Source organism: Cygnus olor, chromosome 21 (genome assembly GCF_009769625.2).
Source record: "Cygnus olor isolate bCygOlo1 chromosome 21, bCygOlo1.pri.v2, whole genome shotgun sequence".
NCBI lineage: Eukaryota > Metazoa > Chordata > Aves > Anseriformes > Anatidae > Cygnus > Cygnus olor.
Genome location: NC_049189.1, coordinates 7,510,967 through 7,533,706, shown reverse-complemented (window position 1 = coordinate 7,533,706; position 22,740 = coordinate 7,510,967). Strand labels below are relative to the sequence as shown.

The window sequence follows — 22,740 nt, the reverse complement described above, 5'->3', positions numbered from 1 at the left end:
TTATTTTATTTATCTGGGAATGTGCTTGGACAGGGGAGGGGGGCTGAGAGATGAATTTGAAACACCTCTGTCCCCTCTTTGCAGTTCCACTTGCTGTTGAATAGGCTTGGAGGTGAGTGGGGTTTATTCTGCACACAAATATCTCTTTCTCGTTGTGAGCTCAAGACTTCATCATTTTCCAAGAAGAGAGAGAAAAGGCTGTTCTGGTTTTCACATTAGGAAGAAAAATCTAGGCAATGCAGTTCTGTGTCTGTGATGCTACCACTGTGTCTCCCTCTTTCAGGCTTTCCATAGTCTTGTTTGCATTTTGATGGGTTTTGTTTGCTTTCTGCCAGAGGGAATGGCAGATGCTAAGAAGTCAGGGAGAGTTTCAGCTCTTGCTTTTGAAGCTGTTGACTGCAGGTGCAGTGCAGGGGACATGCTCTGAATAAATGGCTGCGTCTTGCTGATCCTTGGTATCCCACCTGGATGCTAGCATGCTTCTGAGGGGTGTGCAGTCCCACCCGCACTGCTCCAACAGACGTGCCATGGCTAAGAACAACAGCAGAGCCCTCTGCCACGTCCTCATCTGACTTTGCTCTACCCAGAGGCTCTGCTATAGATGCACTGGGCAGAATCACACCTTCTGGGGATTGGACTAGATGATCTTTCAAGGTCCCTTCCAATCCCTAACATTCTGTGATTCTGTGTGATTCCGTCTGTCCTGTTGCAATAGGAGCTCTGAAGTATGTAATTATTTAGTTATGGGCCGCACAAGGACTCCTCTTTCTAGCTTATGAACTTATTTTCCTGTATGACTTTTATTCTGGCTCTGCTTTGTCTCCTTAGCCAAGATAGATTTCTGTTTGTTTAGGTAGTCTGATCAGGTGCACGAATACTTTTACTTTCAATACATAGAAAAGCTGCTTATTGCTGCAATATTTTGAGTTCTGCCAAGGGGCTGGTTTCACAAGCAGGTGGAAAAAAGAGCAAGGAGATACCAACATCACAGAACTAGATTGTGGCCTGTTACAGTCTCAACCTGCTAAATTCAGTAAGAGTGCTTGGAAATAGAGCAGGAATGAAGAGAATAATGTTATGGCTGTATTGCATATATGCAGATCTTTGTCCCGTTTTATTATTTCGGGCCCTCCTAACAAGGTACCCACAATCGAGGTATTTCCAGCTGTGAGATGGGTACCTCCTTACTGGCTAGTGGCAATGTGGCTCCAGTGATTAAGGCAGTGTAAGCATCAAAAGTATCATGTGGCAGGTGAAGTGACCTATCCAAGGTCACTGAGAGCCTCTTTAGCTGTCCTCTAGCACAAAACAGCCTGCCCTGACACTCGTGTATGTACAGGACTAGAGAAATGTGCGTGCATACGTGTGTGCAGGGATAGCTGTTGGGACACCAAAGCCAACAGCTTTGGTGGATGAAGAGCTTTGTGAAAAAGGAGGGGACCTGGTGTGGGGCTGTAATGTGAGGTGCTCAGATCCCAACGATGCCCTCAAAGTGAGGTTTTCCTTCCTTTCTTGTGCCATTAAATCCAAGCTCCCCCGTGGCTGCATTACCTTCCCGGCCAGCCGCCTCCCAACCCACTTTTGTGGAGCATCACCATTGCTCCAGCAGTGGCTGGGCGAGTTTGCTGAAGCCAATTGCAGCACAAGCGGTGCAGTTAAAGCAAAGCCCTCCACAGAGCCATTCCCTTCCTCCTCTTCATCTCTCCCCCCCAACGCACATTTAATTTTTGGGATGGTGCAGCTGAAAGCAAGAGAGAAAAAGAGAGGAAATGAGAGAGAGAGGGTGACAAAGAGAGAAGAAATACTGAATGTGTGATTCCCTTTTACCTGCTAACAAAATCCGAGCCCCACTTTAATGAATGCGTTTTCATGTCTGGTCCTGTCTGCCAATCGCTCCAGACGGCACCAAGGTGCTTCAAGGCAAGGCAGCAGGTCCTTACAGAGCATCAAGGGCTCAGTCTGAGCCTGGAGTGTCTTGTTGTGGCCGATTCCGCCTAATCCTGTTGATTAATTTAACTCCAGGGCTAAGAAGCGCCCAGAAGCAGTCAATGGAGGTGGAGGAGAGAGAGGGGGAGGAAGGGAAGTGGAAGAGGGAAGGGGCTGTGGAGAGGGAGGACAAATTCAGTCCATAATTACAGAGGGTTTTCCTTGCTCCTTTCCTCAAGCCGCAGTCCACTTCTGTTCCTTTCAAACCCCTACAAAGAGCTCTGCCCAGCTCATGTTAATTGTACCCCAACCCGAAGCAGCAGCATTATTCAGGAATGTTGAGTTTGTGGGCCATAATTTACACATTTCCTCATGCTAGAGTGGGTCTCAGGACAAGCCCAGGCTTATGTTTGTCACTGTTTCTATGTCATCCTGAGGGCACACCTGCACCCATGCTCTGGCCACACTTCATTCTATGGGGAGAAAGAATCGGTTTGGTTTGTTCAGTTTTCCCCAGCTACTCCTCCCTAAAGATGTGGGACTTGACATCGGTCCACACAGACCTTCAGCGAGTCCCTTCATGTGGTCTTTGCTCCCCTCTGGCACAGGCCATGCTGGGTCTGGTCTGAGAAGGAGCCTCTACATTTGCGTAGCCCCTCTGAACAGAGGGAAGAAATGAGGAATTTTCACACAAATTTATTTTCATTCCCATATTGAAGTTTATGTTTATTTCCAGAAGTGTTGCGAAGCAGAGAGATTGCAGCAGTTTGGGTTTTTTCTTTCTGAGCTACCAAACAGTTATGCTAAGTAATAAAGGTGAAATAGCTCTTGAAAATACAGCGCTGGGATCAGTGTGTCCTGTAAAACACACACTTTTCTTTTTTTTTTTTTTTTTTTTTCCCTTTTCCCTGGCTTGTCCTCCTATGAGATTTTTTTTCCTCCCTTCACCTCTGTTCCATTCTTTTCCGTCAGTCTTCAGCCAGTATGACATCCTGGGGGAGCTGCCTATCGGACAGCTAGCTGTTTCCCATCCTTCATCACAACAAGTGATTGGTAAGCCACACAAGAAGCTGCTGCCAGATATTTCTCCACCTTTCTATTTACAGGGTGTTCACTGCTGTCCGTGCTGAGTAACTGCCAGCGCGTGCTAACTATTACTGCTGCAGTGATTGCCCGGTTGTGCTGGAGGCTGCAAACGGGGATTCTACCTCTGCTCATGCTGGTGGTAGTGCTATGCATCTGTTTTTCACACAGGGATGTGTGGCAAGAAACGAAGTGTTCAGGTTTTGGATGGAGCCCCCCAGACTTGCCTAGCAAGGGAGTTTTCCTTGAGTTACTCTTGCAGCTCTGTGAACCTTCCCCTTGCACAGAAACTTTGTAGAGATTATGGCAATGGTTTGTCTGGCACATTTCAGCCACTTAGGAATGGAAAAAAAAACCTGTTAGATCTTTGAATCGCATGTTAGACAGGTAAAGGAGACTGTCCCCTGATGATAGGGATGCACTAGATAATAGGCTCTTACTGCAGTCTGTCTCAGCCAAAAGACTTTCTATATTATTTAGTGAGTCTGTCTGACAGCAGCAGCTGCATCGTACTAAGACCAGCTGGTTCCAGACGTGCCCTGGGATTTTTCTTGTTCTCTTGGTTTCGTCTTTGTAGTCGGGTTGTTGGAGCCTCGGACTTGGCATGAGGAGCTGCGGCTTCTTTTCCCAGCTTTGCTCCTGACTCACAGGGTGACCGTAGGTGTGTGACTTCCGCCATCCCTGCCACGGCTGTAAAATGGAGATGATGCCAGCTGGGAGCTGCTGGGAGGCTTGCGGACAGAAAGTGTTACATCAAATACGTTGCGAGGTTTGGCGCTCTCTTTTTCTAGCCCCGTAGCCAGGATGATGGCCGGCAGAGTCACTGGTGCTGCTGTGAACAGGACAGGGTATTACTCGTGACAGTTGCTTGTCCTCTCCCAAAACTTTGTGGTCCAATCAGGGATAGTTAATTAGGAATAAAGCTATTGCAGAAAGTTTGCCTGTTTCCCTTGCAGACCTTCACAGCAAAAAAGTGAGCGAAGTGAAGTGTGGGAGATGAAACGGGTTACAGGTCATTTTGTGGACTTTCCTCACCTGGGGAGATGCTGGATCCCAGCCTTGCTACATATGCTGTGAGCAGTTGCACCAAACAAGTGGTGGGCCGTAGTAGATGTTACAGCAGCTCTATCAAGTGGGCAGGAGGAGAGTTAAATCTTAAAAAGTCACTTTGATATTGCTGTCACCATAGTACTTGCCAGGCAGGCTGGGCCTTTGTTGCACCAGGTGTGAAACATGCCACAAATGATAGCTCCTGTGATAAAGAGCATCACCGCTACTGTGAGGTATATTAACCATACAGGATTGTGTATTAGCTATGAAGAAACATGCTCTGCTGCAGAGATAGATGATACTTAACTTAGTGTATTTTCCTTCCCTCCTCACACCGTCCCTCTCACATTCTGGACCCAAACTCACCTCTGTCCTTTTTTTCATATCACCCGAGAAGGTAGTAATTAAACCAATAATGGTCAGTGACTTGGGTGATCAACTTAAAGAAATTTGCTGTATGCTGTAGGTTTCCAGATGTGCTTTTGCGCAGCATGGTACTCTGGGGTCCAGATGTGCTTCTACCTGCACCAAATCATCTGGGATGCAGATGTGCAGGGCTGTTATTTTCAAGTACAGATGTTCCTTTTAACCACTTGAGATTCCAGACCTTCCCTGAAAATGGACATAACCAAAAAGCTAGTTTAGTAACAATTTTCTACTATGTACACTAAAAGTGCCTTTAAAATGTTGGACAGATGCTGGTCCCCTGAAGTCAACAGTGAATTTCTCACTGCCTTCAGTGAGAAATAAAGGGGTTTTGATCTAACAACACAGGTGTGTCTGAAGATGCTGTGCATTGGTAAGCCAGAGCTAGAAGAAGGCAGAGCTTTGAAGCTTTGCTTAACTGGAGTTACTCAGTTCTGACATCGCGTCCTCACAGCGAAGCCTCAAGACAACAAAAGCATTTTTGTATTGTAGCAACTGAATTCAGTGGCTTTTTGTGATCTTCTCAGTATAAACAAGTGAGCTCCGGTGGGATGTTTGCCTCCTCCTCCTCAAACTGCCACCATTCTTGAGCAGCTGTTGGGGAAGTCACAGCTGTCGTTCCCAGCTCCGAAAAGAAAAAGGCAGACTTTGGGTGATGATAGCATAGGACCTGAACATAAAGAGATTGCAAAGCACTATTACTAACCTTAGGGAACTTTATTGTCAAGGTGAGCATATGTAAGTCCCATGTCTAATCCCAAATCAGGAAAGGTTTACCTAAAAGGAAAAAAAAATGTGAGCACGGTGTTTTAGCTCTGTCTTATGTTTGTACAGTTATTCTGAAAGATAAGCCAAGCGTGGTTAAAAAAATAATATTGCACATTTAACGAGCTTCTTATTTTCATGAGAGTGAGTGGAAAGGTGGGTACCATTGGTAGTAAGGGGGATGGTTGGACCAGACGATCTTGGAGGTCTTTTCCAACCTTAGTGATTCTATGATTCTAAGGTGACAGAGGCCAGATCTCTCACCTAGCTGAAAGGCTCCATGTATCATGTTCTTCCTTCTCTAGTGCTGTGATCCCTTGGCACATTTTTCACTGTCCCAAAGGCAGACATAAAGTTTTGTCCTAGCTGAGATCCTCCATACATCACTGTCTGCACCGCAGGGAAGCGATAATCTGAAGCCTCGGGCACAGATTTCTGAAACTGCAGCTTTGTCCCATGAGAGGCTTCTCGCAAACACTGGGGACGCAGCTAACGCCGTTCTCAGTGTGTCCCATCTAAAATCCATGGGTCTGGCTGTAGCCTTGGTGTAAATCAACATAGTGCCTTCTGCTTTACCCCTGGATAACAAAAGGAACAGAACTGGGCTTATTCCAGCTCCCCTTGGGTTTATTGTTTGATAGCACCTTCTGCACCCTGCAAACAGCACTTACTGTCAGCAAGCCCTGCTTAATTTTGCTCAGACAAGAGCTGGCATCATCTGCTGGCTATGGAGGAGAGAGAAAAGTAAAGGGCCTGAGAAGGGGACAGGTGTGGCCTGGGGTTCAAGGTAGGGAGAAGGGAAGGGCAGAGATCCAGGGCAAGGGAAGGCGAAGGAAATGGGTGAGCAAACAGACCTTGGCGGAGGACTTTTGTCCACCTTAACGCTCACAGAGTCTGACCTTCTGTAAAATGCCCACTGAAATTTGCAAAGAGAAGAAGAACTGTGTCCTGTGGGCAGTCCAACCCAGAGATGAAGGGGAGCAGGAAATATTTTTCCCAAATGCAAAATTCCTACTATTTCTCCTTTTCTTCCCAAGGCGCTTTAAAAACTTGAAATATCAAACACTAATACTTGAAAAAACACAAGAGAAAAATAGCTGCAGAAGCCAAAGCATCACGTGTTGAAATCTTTGTGCACTCATTTCAGTTTCTACATATGTTCAATGTAAAATGTGCAACTCTTAAAAACAGTCACTCCAAACTAAAAATGGAAATTTATTGGAAATAACATAAGTCAACAACTGGAAGCTCTTTCACTGTAACCACTGTGGACTTTGAGCCATCCCATTCATGCAAACAAATCTTATTTTGTTAGATCATCTTTTTACAATGTGGGGAAAAAATAGTAGAAGGAAACTAAAGTAGCAGTAGAAAGCTGATAGCTATATTGCACATGGACAGATGATTTGTTTTGATGGACACTTTCATTACAGAACTGAGATTACTGCGATGCCTAACTATTTCAACAGCCTTTCTCCTTATTGCTTTTTACCCATGCAAACATAATTTCTTATTTCTTTCCTACCCAGGTAACAGGCTGGATGAAGGCTCTGATGTTGAATCTGAACCAGACCTGCCTTTGAAGCGCAAGCAGCGCCGCAGCCGAACCACTTTCACCGCTGAGCAGCTGGAGGAGCTGGAGAAGGCCTTCGAGAGGACCCACTACCCAGACATCTACACACGAGAGGAGCTCGCTCAGAGAACCAAGCTCACTGAGGCCCGAGTTCAGGTAAGAACGAGAACCGGCGCATGGCGAGTCAGCCTGGTGGCAGAGCTTCTTGCTTACCTTGGGGAAGGAGGTGGTAGCACTGGGGAGGAGGGTGCTGAAAGGTGGTAATTTGGTTGTACCTCTTCCCTGGAGCCCCATTCATAAGAATCTGAGGCAAAAATCCAGTTCTGTAGATTCCCACGTTCCCATGAATTTGCAGATATGCCATTTGTATTTGGCCTGTTGCAGAGGTACCAGCTGGAGGATTTCCATCCAGGTTGGGACTAGGAGCCAAACTTTCCCTAACTTGGCAAGGCGTTCAGCTCTCTGTTTTCTGTGTGAGGAAATTCCTCCATTTGCCTAGGAGGAAGCAGCATGTGTGTATGTTTGTATTTGGTGTTTTAGGAGAAATCACACCATTTACCAACCTTGCCCAGGGGAGCAGATCATATTTTGCAAAGTTTGCAAGTTGTGTGTGTGAATTTTCATAAAACTTTTCTCCCCCCCTGATCTCCAGAGAGTACAAAACGGGCGGGGGGAGGGAAGAAGAGGGGAGGAGAAGGAAGGGAGGGTTTGGAGCCAGGGGACGCTGACATCTACACGATTAATAGCCCTTGTGGGAACTCCACACAGAGACCCTTATGTCTTCCAGATAAAGGCTGGGTCAGCAGTGTGTGCAAACATGCAGAGGGATAAGGAGTGTGAACAGATCGGGGGGTATAATAGAGTCCCTTGGGGAAAGGGAAGGAAAGGGGGAGGGATTGGGGATATTGTGCTGGGTTAAAGAAGTGAAATGGAGACCCCAGCAGTCCGTCCTCCGTGTGGCTGGTGTGATTAGGTTTCAGGCTAAGCACAGGGCTCTCTGCACACACAGCCAACAGTTGAATTGCGGGCAGAGAGAGGAGGGAAAGTACTCCAGGCTTGTGGCAAGGACACAGACAATTAACCTGCTCCTCCAGAACAAAACGGGCTTTTTTGTTGTTGTTGTTCTGTGGTTCTCACACTAATGAGCTTGATGTGATTGCTCAGTAGCCAAAAGTGCCAAAAGTTTCTGCTGTTTTCCCCGAGCTGTCTGGGCATGGATGTTTCTCCCACACACCTGGGATGTTCCCTGGCTAAGGACTTTTCCCAGTGTTAAGCCAGTCACAGCACTGCAGCAGATACATCCTTACATCCCTCCAGCTTCCTCTTGGGAGGTGCTGGGTTTACCTGAATCCATCATCCCTCGTGGTCTGCCTTATAAAGACACCAGAAAGGAAATCTGGTGAACTTTAAGCTGTTTCCAGTTTTGATCTTAGTCAAAAGGCCTTGTCAGAGTATTCAACAGCAATAGTGTTAATTTGCTAGACATGCAGGACCATAGTTAGATGGATACTGGGAAAAGTGGCTAATTTAGGGAACTAAGCTACTAAATGTTGGAATGTGTGGATTCCCCCATTTTTGTTTTTCATATTCCACACCTAATTGCTCTTGCTTGTGTAGATGGACATTAAGTTGTTAATGGAGTTGCAAAAAGAAAAAAAAAAGGCATTTCAAGAAAGAGCAGAGTTCAGGTAACACCTCGTCATGGGGTAAGAGAAAACCTGCATTGTGTGAGCTGTGATGAGGACATGCTAGGGAGGATGGGAAGAGCCTTGAAGTGCCAGGGAGTGCAAAAACCAGAGGCAGATTCTCTCTTTTTTCAGGGGGTTCTGGCCTCACCGTGACAAGACTGGGAGAAGGGAGGGAGGTGAAAGTAGAGAAAGGGAAGGCTAAATAAATAAATAAGGAGAACCTTTCCCTCGTCTCAAGCTGTGATCTCTGAATCCCCCTACTTGCTCCCAGGCAGCTTGCATGGAGGTTTCTGCCAGGGCTCCACAAGCAGCTGTTCTCCGAGGCACATTCCTGATGGCTTTCTCATTCTGACATCCTGGCAGGCTCAGCTTCTTCCCACCACTTTTAAGCCTGCCGCCCCTTGTAAAATTTTCTGGATATCAGAGCAGATCTTTTACTGGCTCTCGGGACCTACAAACATTAGTCAATCAAGTTTTTGTGGGGGGGGAAAAAAAGCCACACACACACAAACGCACTCACATGCACCATCCAGCAGGATATCTTCTACCACCTTATAGTCTTACTCCTGCCTCAGAAGAGCTTCTAAGGCCAAGAGGTGCACTTTTGGATTAAAGATAGCTGCAATAACAGTAGGTCTGGCTGAGATCAGGGTTTCTGGGTGTTAAGGGCAATGCCAACATCTACCCAGAGAAAGACTTTGTCTGCAGAAGCTTATCGTGTTAGCATATAATATGGGAGGTGGACGTATGAAAAGTATTTGGTGACCCGTGGTCACAATAGAGACTTGAGAGTAGCCCTCACTGCTCCTTGGTGCTTGTTCATTCTTCATCCATCTTCCGGAACTGTGCCTCCTGTCTGCTGTGCAGCCATGTCCCTCGATCAAACCCATCTCTGAAGCAGAGCTCAGATGTTGCTACCCAGCTTTCTAATTTTATCCTGTATAAACACCACCCGTGCACTCCAATCCCATTGAGCTAACTACTGTTCCAGCACTGAACAAAAACAAGAAGGCCCGTGCATACATTCTCCTTGCTTCTTTCTCCTCCTCAACTCTCTGCTTTACCACGTGAAAGATGAACCTGCCTGGGTCTCATTCATTCTCTCTGATACCTGAGTGTTCACGTACTGTAATCTCCTCCACATGAGAAGCTGATAGCTCTGTTAAACTTTATTGGCAGGCCTTAGAGTCCGGCCAGTCATGCAGCTGTCTAGCTAAGTGGAAGTTTGACACGTTGACAGCTAATAAAATCCACAAGCTGAACAACAAGAAGAGGTGGAGGGGGAGCACTTCCAAGCTCCAATTTCTCATCTGCTAGGAAGATCACGGGAGGGTGAGCAATATTTTAGCAGGGTCACGGCAGTGTCTGTGTGGGTTAGATGCAGGATTCCAGTGTTCAGGCTTCAACACACCATAAGGTGTGAGACATTAAAAGGTTAATCCCAAACACAGCGCAAACTGCCATGGATTTCCGCAAAACCAGGATTATGGTGCCAGATCTGTGCTGAGCGAGGCCACCAGTGGAAATTCCCACTGACTTGTTTTTGTGCAAGGCAATGTCTTGACTCATGTGGCCACACAAATTGTCCAGTACTGAACAAATTCCTGCCCATCTGCATGGTCCCATTTCAACCCTTCCAGAAAACAAGTTGCTGAATCCAAGTGTTCATGGATTTTAAAATTAAGTCTAACAGCTAAGCTTAGTTCACTTAGTGAATTTAATAAATTCACTTAGTGAATTTAATGGAAGCTTTGATTTTGATCTGCAGTGTACTCTGGGTTTTTATACTGTTTTTTGCAACTACATAACTGACAATGTCAAAGTTCTTATATGGAAAAAACAGCCTTAATGGGATTCTCTGATAATTTTGAACCTCTTCTAACTGGCATTTCTAGAGAATGGACATTTTTCAGAACGACCCATTTCTCACAAATGGTTTCAGCTTTGTCAGTACAGCATTTTTCAGTAGGAAAATAGTTTTGTCAGAAATTCGTATTTAAGTGTGGAAATGACTTCTCGAGGCAACACTGGTGTCAGTGTCAGAAGAGACACCAGGTACATCAGTCATAGGGCTAGAGAGTTGAACCTAATCCTTCTCTTAGATGATCCCATTTGTGGATCTGTTTGGCCAAATGTGTTGTAATTTGAAGGCTAGTTACAAACAAACATCAGTGCTTATTTCAGTTTGATATTTGAACGCTATCAACAAAAAGAATATAAGGTAAAACAAAGGAGAACGTAAGCCCAAATTGTCCCCAGGCCAGCCCCACAATCCCAATTCGTTTGGAAAAGTGTATGCTGGAAATGTTTTTCACAAATAGACCTCAGTGCATAGGTCCCCACCCAAACAGCCTCTCTCCCTTCACCCTAGTGCTGTAATGACTCAGATATGACAGGCTCCAAAATGTTACCTCAAAATGCTTTCCTAGAAACCCACCAAAATTGTTCCCAAAAAAATAGATGGCAGCTTCTCAGCGTGATTCAGATGGTCCTACCACAGGCAGTTGGGTACAAGCATGCATACTGCAAGCAAGTACGTTAATTCTAGTTCCTATGGTCTGGGCAGTGGGGGCTTTCTGGAATTAAATCAAAGGTGAGAAGGGGTGGGTGCCTTGTGATGCCTTGTCTGTTATTAATTCCCAGGAAATTCCATGCACTGAGAAACCGTTATTTCAATAACAAAATTAAACTGGAGAGCAGGAGTCGCAACCCAATGCTTTATTGATCATTTTTATGATGGATACCGTTGTGATTTCTGCCTGGGAGAAAATGGATGTTTCATTTAATAAAAAGGCTCAGAGCAATTCTGTCTCTGAAATCTCGGTGCATTTCTAGGCTACTCACATAATATGTATTTTATGACACAGTTTCAAACTGTAGTAAACAGCCATATTCTAGATCGTGCTGCAGCGGCTCAGACATGCCAAATGGAGCACCAGAAAAGAAATTCCATTCCATTTTGCTTGAAATTTTTTCACAAAGCAATTCTGTTCTCAGTGTGAAGAAGCTCAAACCACCATTCCCCCATTTCCCAGCAGCTCTCTGCAGGCTATGCAGAAACTACGTGGATTTCATGGGAACTTCTCAACTCTCTCTGCTCTGTGCTAGTGGGGACCCCTGTGCTTTCACCAGCTGTCCCTGCGGTCACAGGCCTGCCCTTGAGATGGTGCTTTATGAAGGCATCGTGTGGAAGGATGGTGTGGTGACAGCCAGGCTCCCCCTAGCTCTGAGCATAGGCTGGAGTCATGAAAAGCTGCTGGAGCCTAATGCTGTTTGCCTGGTGTTTGGATTCCCAGACTCTTTGAGAAGTGTCCAAACTGGCTCTTCTGAGGCAGTCCCCCTCCCTTAAAGGTCGGCTGGGAATGTTTTCTTTCTTCCTGAGGGTCCGGCTCGTTTACATTTCTTGTGAAGAGAGCTGCGATGAGGTTATGACACAACAGCTGCCCCGTGTTTTTTTGGCAGCAGCTGGGGCACTGAGAGGCCGCGCGGAGGAGCTGGGAGCTGGAGCTCTCGTTGGCAGAGCCTAGCTTGGCACTCTCCTTTTCCACGGCATGGGGCCAACCGCACTCTCGCGCCCCAGAGCGCCCAGATAGATGGCCTGCCGCGAGAACAGCCCCTGGCACTGCGGTGGCTGGCCCGTGAGAACCGCAGCAGTGCTGCCGGTGCGTGTGGCCAGGCACGGTGAGAGACCCACGGCGCGGTGCCAAGCGGCATCCAGCTCCCGAGGGAGGTCAGGGTGAGGGCAGCATGCTGTTCCAGGCAGCTGAAAGGAAGCGGCTCTGCAAGGTAAAGCCAGCAAGGGCTGAATGCTGCTGAGATGGCAGGGAGGGTCTGGATGCTTCCCTCTTGCGTCTAAGGGAGATCCTGCTACAGAAGGATGCTGATGATGAGAGGGAGAGGTTGGTAACCAGCCCCGTACAACCCATCTTGTAAGTTTGCATTCGCTTAGCGAATCGGTGCTGGATGTCTCACAGTGTTGCTGCTGTTCTTTCACATCCCTCCAGCCTGAATTATAAACAGAAATGCAATTGGATTGCTGAGTAACCAACGGCACACTTGGCCCGGCTAATATCCTCCAAATAAGCCCTCAATCCATCTACTTGCTACAGAAAAAAATAAATTAAAACAAACTGTAAAGTAAATTTTCAGATATCCAAACTGCAGTGGCAAGTCCTTTTTGACCTAAATTTTGTTAAAGCCAGAGGTGATCTCTTGGAATTGTGAGCACATCCTTTGCCCATATCTGTGGGCTTCCTTAGAAAAGAAAGAGCACTTTTGATATTTGTAGGAGAATTACAGTAACCAGCACCCTTGGAAATAGAAATGTCCCACTCATGGGGGACAAAGTCCCAGCTGTGTCAGCCTTAAGGGCATCTTGCTGGAGAGAGTCAGCATTATTTCATTAAGCATGAAATTTACTGAAGATGAAGATGATAAACTTAATCCTGTAGTCCTTCTAGCAAAACATTGCTTGAAATCAACAGGAATGAATACAAACTTCAGGACTTGCTGCACAATTTGACCAGATCATCTTGGTTTGTATATGTGGGGCAGGGAATCTGTAGGAAACAATTGGAGTACTTTATGTCAGAAAGTGTTCCTTTGAGCTTGCTGGCTGCTGCAGATGGAGGAATCTATTCGATACAGTAAAAAGTGGTTTTTAGGAAAAATCACGAGTTTTGGTGTTGAGATTCAGACAGGTCAGTTCTGGGTTTTGCTTGTTTGTCCTATTCTGCTTTTCTTGGCCTGCTTTGGACCAAGGAGCAGAACTGCCACCCTCACGGTCACAAGCTGAAAAGGGGATCGCCTAAACAATGTGGTAACGATTTACTTTTCTTACAAAGGCAAGAGGGCCCAGAGGCCAAAGCAATGAACTAGGTCCCAGTGCCTTGGATGAAACCGTTGTGTGTAACACTGCGCACTCAGCTGGTCTAAATGGAAGTCAGTGAAGTTGCACTGATTTATAGCAGCAGAGTGTCTGTCCCATTGTATTAAAAACAAACAGGGCCTCTGAGAGGTTTTATGAGGAGAACCTTTATCCCAAAATTTCCAGTTCAACAAAGGTGGACCAAAATGGTTCTCACACGCTTTGTTCATCTGCCCTGCGCTGAAGCTCTGATGCTAGCAGAGCTGCTGCCTAGTGTGTGCCAGGTGAAGTGAGCACGTGAGCCAGCACGCATGGCGCTCAGGCTGTTCTCAACCTCCCCAGCAAAGGAGGCTTTCTATTTACTGGGGCACCACTGTAATAGATTCAGCTTGGTCAATAATGGAGAATGTTTATAATAATCAGGGGTAGGCATTGCAAGGGTTTGTTAAGCTTTGAGCCCCTTCTCATAGTGTTTAAGCTATTTTCAAGGCTCATAGCTTTTTCTTTTGCAAAGAAATGATAATGTAACTTGATAATGTAACTCAGTGTGCTGCTGGTTTGCTGCTAAAGCCCAGTCTATATCCAGACAAACAACAGCAGTAGGAAATCTACTTCCCAACATCTCATTCACTTCAGTGAGGTGTGAACATCAAAGCCCATTCTGAAATGTTTAAATGCAACTCTAACACCATTAAAACTGGGCCATCTAAGAAGCAAGTGCAGAGAGAGCACTTCATAAAATGTGCAGTCTTGCAGCTGCTTCATGGCAGCACTGAAGTCATCCAGATGTCTTCAGGCTTCCACAAGTCCCATTCACCCTCAGACACAGAGTTTATAAAGATAAGCAGATAAATAAAACAGAGGTTTTATTTCTCATTATGTTCATTTAACAGAATTTTCTCTTACAACTTGAAGTAATCACTGAGAAGAACAGTATGTAAAAAATAGATCTGGAAAATGCAATAGCATCAGCAAACAGTCATTCAGAATCCAATAGCTATTTCATTCAATTATACATATATATATATATATTTATAAGTATGAACTTCCTCATAACAGTAAATGGTAAAGCTGTATCGCTGGGCAGCGCTGGGTTTGGAGATGTGAATCCATGAGTTCAAACGTGGGCTTAGACAGGATATCTCAGCACAGAAGTGTACAGACTGACCTGCTCCATTTTTTCTGCCTCCTGTTTCCATGTCTGGAGGATGCAACCTGTTAGCAGTTACAAGGTGTTCGTACTGTGGTGATCATTTAAAGGTAGAGATGGCTTTTTGGTTGAGGAAGTATTTATGTCACAACTAATTCATTGATAACTACTCAAAGGCTATAAATAATATTGCAAGAGTAAAGTAACTTGTGCCATAATGAAATATTTCACTGCCAACAATGGTTTGTTTAATAAAAATCAGTTTGCAAAAAAAATGCACTTACCAGAAACTGTTCAAACTCTTCAAAAGAATGTTATAAATAGCTAACACCTTCAGGAACAGGGATATGCCAGGAGAAATATAGGCTAAATTCATTGGATAATCTCATTTGTGAAGAATCATTTGTTCTGCTCCACTAACCTTGTTTAATACTTATCTTAACCGTATCACCCACAAGTGACAGAGGCTCAGTGTTTTGGGCACTGAGCCAAAGTGTCACCAGATACTGCTGTATCCTTACACGCACAGATAAAATCTGCGTGCCTAAAATCTGTGCACTGCTAGGGGCTTTTTTCTTGTTTTGTAAGGAATTATCTCAATAGCCTTGATGATGCTCGTATGTCCCTGATGTCTGTTTTTTGCACCCCTTAGCACCTGGCATCACTAAACTGCTGTAGGGCCTTGCAGGACTCCATCTCACTGTAATGTCTTGGCCCTTCCAGCCTGGGAAGACATTAGGATGGAGCTGTAACTACCTTGGGTCTCTCATCAGTGCTGCTGCTAGAGCTCCTCTCTCTGAAAGCCTACTGCATCAGCCGCCTGGAAAGCCCAGGGTCTGCAGCATTTATGATAGTGTGGACAAGGTGAGGAGGCGTTGCAGAGACCTGCCCTGCTGCAGGGGAGAACCTGATCTGGCACAGCCTCCCCCATGCAACCTGGGGAGGGACCTCATCAGATTCTGGTGGAGTTTGTGTGCTTGCTTGGGATGGATGATTCTTTTCCACCTGGTTTCTGCAGCCTCTTGGGCCTGTGAAAGCAAACACATGTTGCATCCCTTCCATTCTGCTGGAGAGCAAGGGCACGGCTTGGCTTTTCCATCCCTGTTTCCATTTATGAGCTCATTTATCCCATCCATCTTTCTCCAACATCGAGTCCTGATTAGGCTGAGCAGGAACACAACAGGCTTTCTTTCCCACAGGAGGCTCTTTTTGACCTTCCTTTCCTCTCCTTGTCTGACAAATTGTGGGAGCTGACCCATATCTCAGCGGCTGCAGGGATAATTCAGTCCAGCCCCATCCTGGCAGGCAGCTGTCTCTGCAGCCCTTCTCCACTGTTCTGCTGGTTGAGAACAAGTGGCTGGAACATCTCGGGCCAGCCCTTGGCAGGGTTGGGTGCAAGTGTTCATGTTAAATAAGAACCAGTGCTAACCTTTGCCCCAAACCCACTCTGACTGGGAGGATGTGCTCTTCAGCTGGTTCTGCAAGGCAGATGATGAATTGAAGAGGTTTCGTAGTCTTTCCGTGCCTCCCTCTCCCGTCTGGGAAGGGGATGGTGCAGGTATGACTGAGTGATGTTCTGCAGCACGTAGCTGGCAATCGCGGCCGTTGTAGCAGCCTGCTGGCTTGCTGTCCTAGCATAGCACATGGCACAGTGAGCAACCCAGGTCTTGTCTGGGCCCTGGGCATGGCTGGAACGTGAAGAACCTGCTAGGACATAATCCCAGCTTGTTTTCCATGCAGGCACTTCTATATCTATGCGCTTGCCCTCAGTAGAGCTGAGCAGTGTATGTAACACATCTCCTGTCTATATAATGCATTCTTTGGAAGCCAGTTCACAGGGAAAAAAGCCCCAAATATCTCTAGCAGGTATGAACTGTTGCCTTCAGTGACCTGTATTATACTGCCATACCTTTGGCAAGCAGCATATTTAAACAGCACGAGATCTCTTTGCTATGCACAGAGGGATGATTGCGAAGAACTTGTCTTGTTAAGAAGCAGCAGGTTTCTGCAGTGCCAGTTTTTCTGCTGTTGGGTTCTTCACACAGCCCTTTTTGCAAGTGCTGGCTGCTTTGGTCCCAGCATACAACCATAATTGTGCAATTCCGCCCCAGCAGCCTCTCGAACAACATCTCCACAGGCAGACCAGCAGCTTCAAAACTTCTTCCCCTTCCCATCTTCTTCCCACCAGTCTGGTTTTAGCAGACGTAGCCTTCACCCTGGGCTTAACATGGTGTAACAGTATCCTCTGGCAGGGGGAATCTTTAGTGGCTGATAAAACCCTAACTGTTGTGAAATGAAAGCAGGTTCCCTTTGAAGTGCGCCTCGCATTACAGTTAGATGCTTTAGCCTCTATATTTTAACTACCAATAAAATGATTTATAAGCATAAAGGCCTGAGCCACCTTTAAGGCGGGGGAAGGGAAAGAATTGCTAACGTCATTAGCTGGAATGTATCTGCTTTTTTTTCTGTGGGTTATAAGTAAGGGGCAGAATCAACCTGTTTGGGCCATGAAATGCCCCTTCCTCTGCACGGGAAGATAAATCCTATCAATTTCTTTGTGGAAGGTTTCAGTGTATTTGGGGCTGCGTTCTCCAGCCAGGCTCTGTTAGGAAGCAGTGCACTGCAGCATGTAGTTGTGAATCACATTTGGTTGCAAATGTATTTACTATCGTTATTGTTTATTATTCCTTTTGCTGTGATGCTCCAGCTGAGACACAGATCTCACTGTGCTGGGTGTGGTGCATACCAGCAGTTAATGAGAGCCTCCGACTCAGGTGGTTGGTTCTTGAAATAAATTAAAATGTGAGAAAACGTGGGTTTTATCCTCACTGTAGAAGTTGTAACCTGATGCATGGACTGTGTAAGGACCAAAATTTATTGAATGCAGTAATATTTCCACTGACTTCAAATTGGAAAAGCAAAGCTTTCCTGAAGTCATATAAGGAGCCCATAGTATAATTAGGAACTGACTTTTTCTCTGGTTGTAGTCCAATGCCATGCCAAATAGCATTCCCTCCTTCCTTCCCATGCCCTTGTGTGTTGCAGACTGAAGTTTGGAGGGCACCCCAAGAATGGCCCCTGCAGAGGCCTTTCTGGTCAACACGACCTGGCTGTAAAAGGATCCAGTGTATCCTTTTATCTCCCTTAAAAATAAATAAAATAAAATAAAATTAAAACAAAAATAAATAAATAAAAAATAAAAAATAAATAAAATAAAACAAAATAATAAAATAATAAAATAAAATAAAATAAAGCAGCTCTGCACCCTCAAGTGGATGTGGAGAAGCAAGATGGGAAGAGTCATAAACACTGGTGTGAATTTTAACGCTATGCAAATACGTGTGTTGGTGCATGGGCAGCACTAACCTCATGTGGTGTAATGTAATACAGTGCAAATCTCTCCGAAGTTGTGTTTTGATCATATGTTAGCCAAGCCGACTGACAAACCACCACAGGGAAACCAGAGTACGCGTGGAGATGTTGTTGGAGAACCCTGTCCTATACTAGACCTTCTCACTCCACATGTTTCTTCTGAACTTCTAATCCCCAGTGGATTTGCCAACATCTGGCTCTTGGTTATAAAAAGGAACTTTCCCACCCTTTCTGATGTCGGGAAAGAGTCAGAAATCACCAGAATGGCTTTTACTTTCTCGGACTTCATCTTCTCTTTCCTCCCAGTTCCTGGATTCATAGCTGTTTGGTTATGTATTCTCCTTGGTTATTTGAATTTTTGATGCTGTCCTCAGCACTGAGATCTTTGTTGGAGTGGGAGCTCTTCCAGACGCAGGCCAGGGCCTTTTCTATGAAGAGAGAAGGTATATATATCTCCTGGTGTTCTAGTTAACAGAAATATTTGGCAAGTTTTTATGTCCTTAACTGTGCAAGTGAAAGCAAATTATATGAGAGGAGGAGCCACGTAGTGCATCCTCAATGTGCATGAATTAACAAATACCTGCACGTGTGAGAAAAGGACAGGACCATTCGCTTTTTATGAGCAGGGCAAACGAAAGGTTATTTATTTGTGCTGCTCACTGCTCCTAGAAATTGTGTCATGTGTTGGGCTGTGTAAAAATGTTATAAAGTGCTACAGACCTTGATGTTCATTCATTTTTCTCTCCCTAACTCTGTCCTAGATTTTGCTAGCGACTTATGGTGCCAAAAATGAACACAGAGATTCTGACCTGCATGGACTCTGTTGATCAATGCAGATCGGATGTAAGCTGACCTATTTCTGTCACGCTTTTGGAAGGTGCTAAGAGGTTATGCTGCTTCAGTAGCGCAGTGCAGTACGAACAGGTCTGTAAAGAGACACATCGGGTGCCAAGGACCTGACATCAGCACTGTATACATTTCAGGGGGGGTTAATTTAGATGAGCTCCTCCAAAGAAAACTGGGCTTTTTTCTTTGTTTGTTTTCATTGTGCATGGATGTAAATAACAGCAAGAACTGAAGGACTGACCGGGACAAGGCCATCGCCAGCAGGTCGCACACAGCTGTCATTAGCGGGGCTGAATCAAACTGTTTCTAAAGCACACTAGTTAGATGAATAACATGTCCAAAGAGCAATAATAGATTGTGATCCAGAGAACCTCAAAGAAATTTGTGCATAAAGCTCACCATATGCTTGTTTTTGCAGCAGCACTGCAGCGCGTGTGGACTTGGAGCCAACACTCCATTAAATGAGAATCTCTAAATGAAAACACGTTGCCTTGTTGAGTGAATATACATACCCACAGGTGCCAATAAGAAAAAGGCAAGCTAAGAAGTGAGCATTTACAGAGGGACTCAATTTAAAGGCCAGAGAAAGACTCCCACTTTGAGATTTGGATTTTGTAGGAGCATTGGACTCAGATTCCATTATGTTTAGGGAAGAGAGTTTTGTTTTGGTTCACAAGATGTGGGGACAGTTTGGATTGCAGTGCCTCAAACCCTTGTAACCCCAGCTTCTGATCTGACGTTGAGCAGCTTGGAAGCCTGATGGAGGGTTTTTTTTTTTCCCTGAATGTCTTACACTCTTGATTTTTGCTCCATTTTTTCTTGTTGCTGTGAAATTTAATCATGTTTCCTAGCCCTTTAGGCCTCACAAAGTCCAGCAGCTGCATTCTCATCTGGCTTGAAAGCTTATCCACATACTTCTGAACCCCAAACAGAGATCGGTCCTGAGAGCCTCTCTGATTAAATAAAGTAAACCAAGCCCAAGAGACAGCTTGAGAAGCCCTTTCCACTATCCAAAAGGAAGATTGTCCATGATAAAACACATCAGGGCAGACAAATGCATTTAGAAAAATCTCTCCTAGCGTCTTACAAGTAAAGTAGCACTGTAGGAAACATGAGCTTGGCTTTGCACATGCATTAATACTGAGTTTATTTTAATGCATGGAGATTTAAATTGGCTGCAGTACAATGCTAGTGCACACTGCAGTGCCTCTTGCAAGGAGAGCATGTCTTAGCATACAGACAACAGTGATTTGCTGCAGTACAGAGAAGCTAAGAAAACCTGTATTCCCTCCGGTCTGGTTCTATCTATTTAGCTTGTCTAACATAGAAACCATGATGCTAATCTGTCTATTTATCCCTCCTAACAGTGCAGCCGTGTTGCTATTATGGTACATAATCCTTCAGCATAATTCACATAGTTGTCAGATAACAAGGCAGAATGGCCAGGTGGTAGCAATGCATCTATTTGGTATGGACTGTCTCAGAATACACAAGCTAAATTTTTCCTCTTCGTCTCACCCTACTGCTGATAGCACCCTCCCATGCTCCTAACAGTATCTTTCACAATATTAAATGCATGTGTCTTCACCCAGGACACAGAGCAGTAGTAGTATTGTCATTTGAAAGAAAGGAAACTAAGGAACAGAGACCAACATCCTCAAAGTCAATGTCAGGCAGCAAATTGAACCTGGTTTTGGCCAGTGCTGTAACTCAGGATGCTTTTCCATCTGATGCATTACCAATCTAGGCGTGATAGGACAGCTGCTCCAAGTGAGTCACACGTGCTCTTTCCTGTCCCTGTCTCAGGTGTGGTTCAGCAACCGAAGAGCGAGATGGCGCAAACAGGCGGGAGCGAACCAACTCGCGGCTTTCAACCACCTGCTGCCAGGGGGCTTCCCACCCACAGGAATGCCAACTCTGCCCCCGTACCAACTGCCGGACTCCACCTACCCAACAACCACCATTTCCCAAGGTGAGCACCCCTTCACCTGCACTGCTCCTCTCCTCTTGCCCTACCTCATCCCATGGGCACTTCCTTTTCTGATTCGTGACATTCCTCTTAGATTCTTGTAATAGGTAGGTGGTTTTCCTTTAGCTGGGGAGGCCAGCTTTTGCCTCAAGTCATTGGAAACTCCGCTTTCTCCTCTGGAGAGCAGGCAGATCTGGCCTGCCCACTGTCTCATGGTCCTTTCCGCTACACCAGTGTGTCTCATGATTGTTGCTCTGCTCAGCTTTGAAATGAAGAGCATATCAGTCCGAAGTGAGCATGGTATAGGCTTCCCTTTCTAGTTGGATAAAACTAGGAGTATTGCTAATTAATTCTAGCTGGCTTTGGCCTTGGCCTTTACAAAGGAATTTGCACCCTTGGTCTGGAGGAAAAATAAGAGAAAATTCAGATGTTTCATCCCAGGTTTGCACATTTTGTGCTGTCAACGTGTCATGTTTGTGTTCACCTGGAGCACCCTGATGGTAGGACACAGAAGCTGAGATCAGGACAGCCAAACTACCAGTCCATGCAGTGCAGTGCACGCTGTACTGCGCATGTACTTTGCGCAGTGCCAGCTGTACCACCCCATGACTGTTGACCTTTGAACAATCTTTCTGCAGATGGGGGAAGCACTGTGCACAGACCCCAGCCCCTGCCACCATCGACCATGCACCAGGGAGGGCTTGCCGCAGCCGCTGCTGCCGACACCGGCTCTGCCTATGGGGCCCGACACAGCTTCTCCAGCTACTCAGACAGTTTCATGAATGCTGCAGCTCCTGCCAACCACATGAATCCTGTTAGCAATGGCCTCTCTCCACAGGTATGTGACCTGCTTCCATTCTCTTTCTTTGGCTGACAGTATTTGGCTGGTCCAGATCCTCTGAGAGCAGGGCAGACTTCAGGCAATCACAATGAATTATGGTTAACAAGGGAGTTATTATTATTGTCAGGAATTCTTGGAGGCAGCCTAGTTAAAACAATTAGTTAATTTGTTTATCGGCAGTATCTATCCTGAGCTCAGCACTATACTGCCAGAGCATTTGTATCCTGTTAGTTCCTGTATTCAGGATAGCACACTGTAATTGCAAACAGCATGACATAGAGCATTTTTTTGTGTTTGTCTTCTCAGCACTCCAGAAAAATTCCAGTGCAGGTGTGGGCCCTTCATTTGTAGATTTTAGCCTAATGGCAGCAAGCTTGATTTTCTCAGTTACTTTTTGCAGACTCGTTAGAAGCAGGCCATGATTTGTGGACCACTGATCTAGAGATTAGTTGGAGCCAGCTTGTCCAAGTCTGGCTGAAACTTGGAAAGCCACTAGTTGTGAAAATGCCATGGATCTGAGCTTCCTCAAAACATAAGGATTTGTAGATCAGGGATTTAGTTTTGAGAAATATTTTGTCATGTAATCAGTTCTGCTAAATGCTTTCCACAAGATCAGAATAAGAGGTATAGGTAAGCTTTAAAGGAGGAAAGATACGTTTCACGTGCATCTGCTGGTGTAAAAAATGGAGTGTGTGTGTGTGTTTTAAGGATATCAGGCAACATCCACGGCCTCCCCATGTATCACACCCTTGTTTTTGAAATCCCTGCCTGAGCTCAGAATAGAGCGCCAAGGCTTGGCCCAGCTGCCTTCTGAGGGGCCCTGTCCCCAGGTTTTATCAGATTGCTGCCAGTTGTGTGCACGGCTTCTCAATGCTGCACGTGACAGAGAAACAAGCCTCAGCAGTGTAGAGAGGTTAAGTCTTCCATCATCAGCAGGTCTGGAGAGTACAGAGAGCAGAGCTCGTGCTATGTGTATGTAATGGGAGCAGACTTATGTTCTCAGATGGTGAGCTCTGCTGAAGTCAATGGAGATGTCGGGGTTTGCACCAGCTGAGAATACAGCCCACACTAGATCTGCTCTCTATCACCATCCTGGAATAAGAATTCTAATATTTTGTCACCTCATTAGATAGAGCCTTTAATCTTCTCTTTGGTTTACTTGATGTAATCTATTTTCTAAATAC

General features: G+C 45.5%; 1 protein-coding gene across 8 annotated transcripts in view; it reads left to right on the top strand.

The window, feature by feature from the left end:
* PAX7 (paired box 7) overlaps window positions 1-22,740 on the top strand; it is a 104,966-nt gene that overhangs the window by 42,407 nt on the left and 39,819 nt on the right. For all 8 annotated transcript variants that reach the window (XM_040533977.1, XM_040533973.1, XM_040533975.1 and 5 more), the window contains exons 6-8: window positions 6,780-6,979; window positions 20,553-20,718; window positions 21,354-21,553. In XM_040533977.1, coding sequence (XP_040389911.1) covers window positions 6,780-6,979; window positions 20,553-20,718; window positions 21,354-21,553 — 566 coding nt within the window. The remainder of the gene's footprint in view (window positions 1-6,779; window positions 6,980-20,552; window positions 20,719-21,353; window positions 21,554-22,740) is intronic.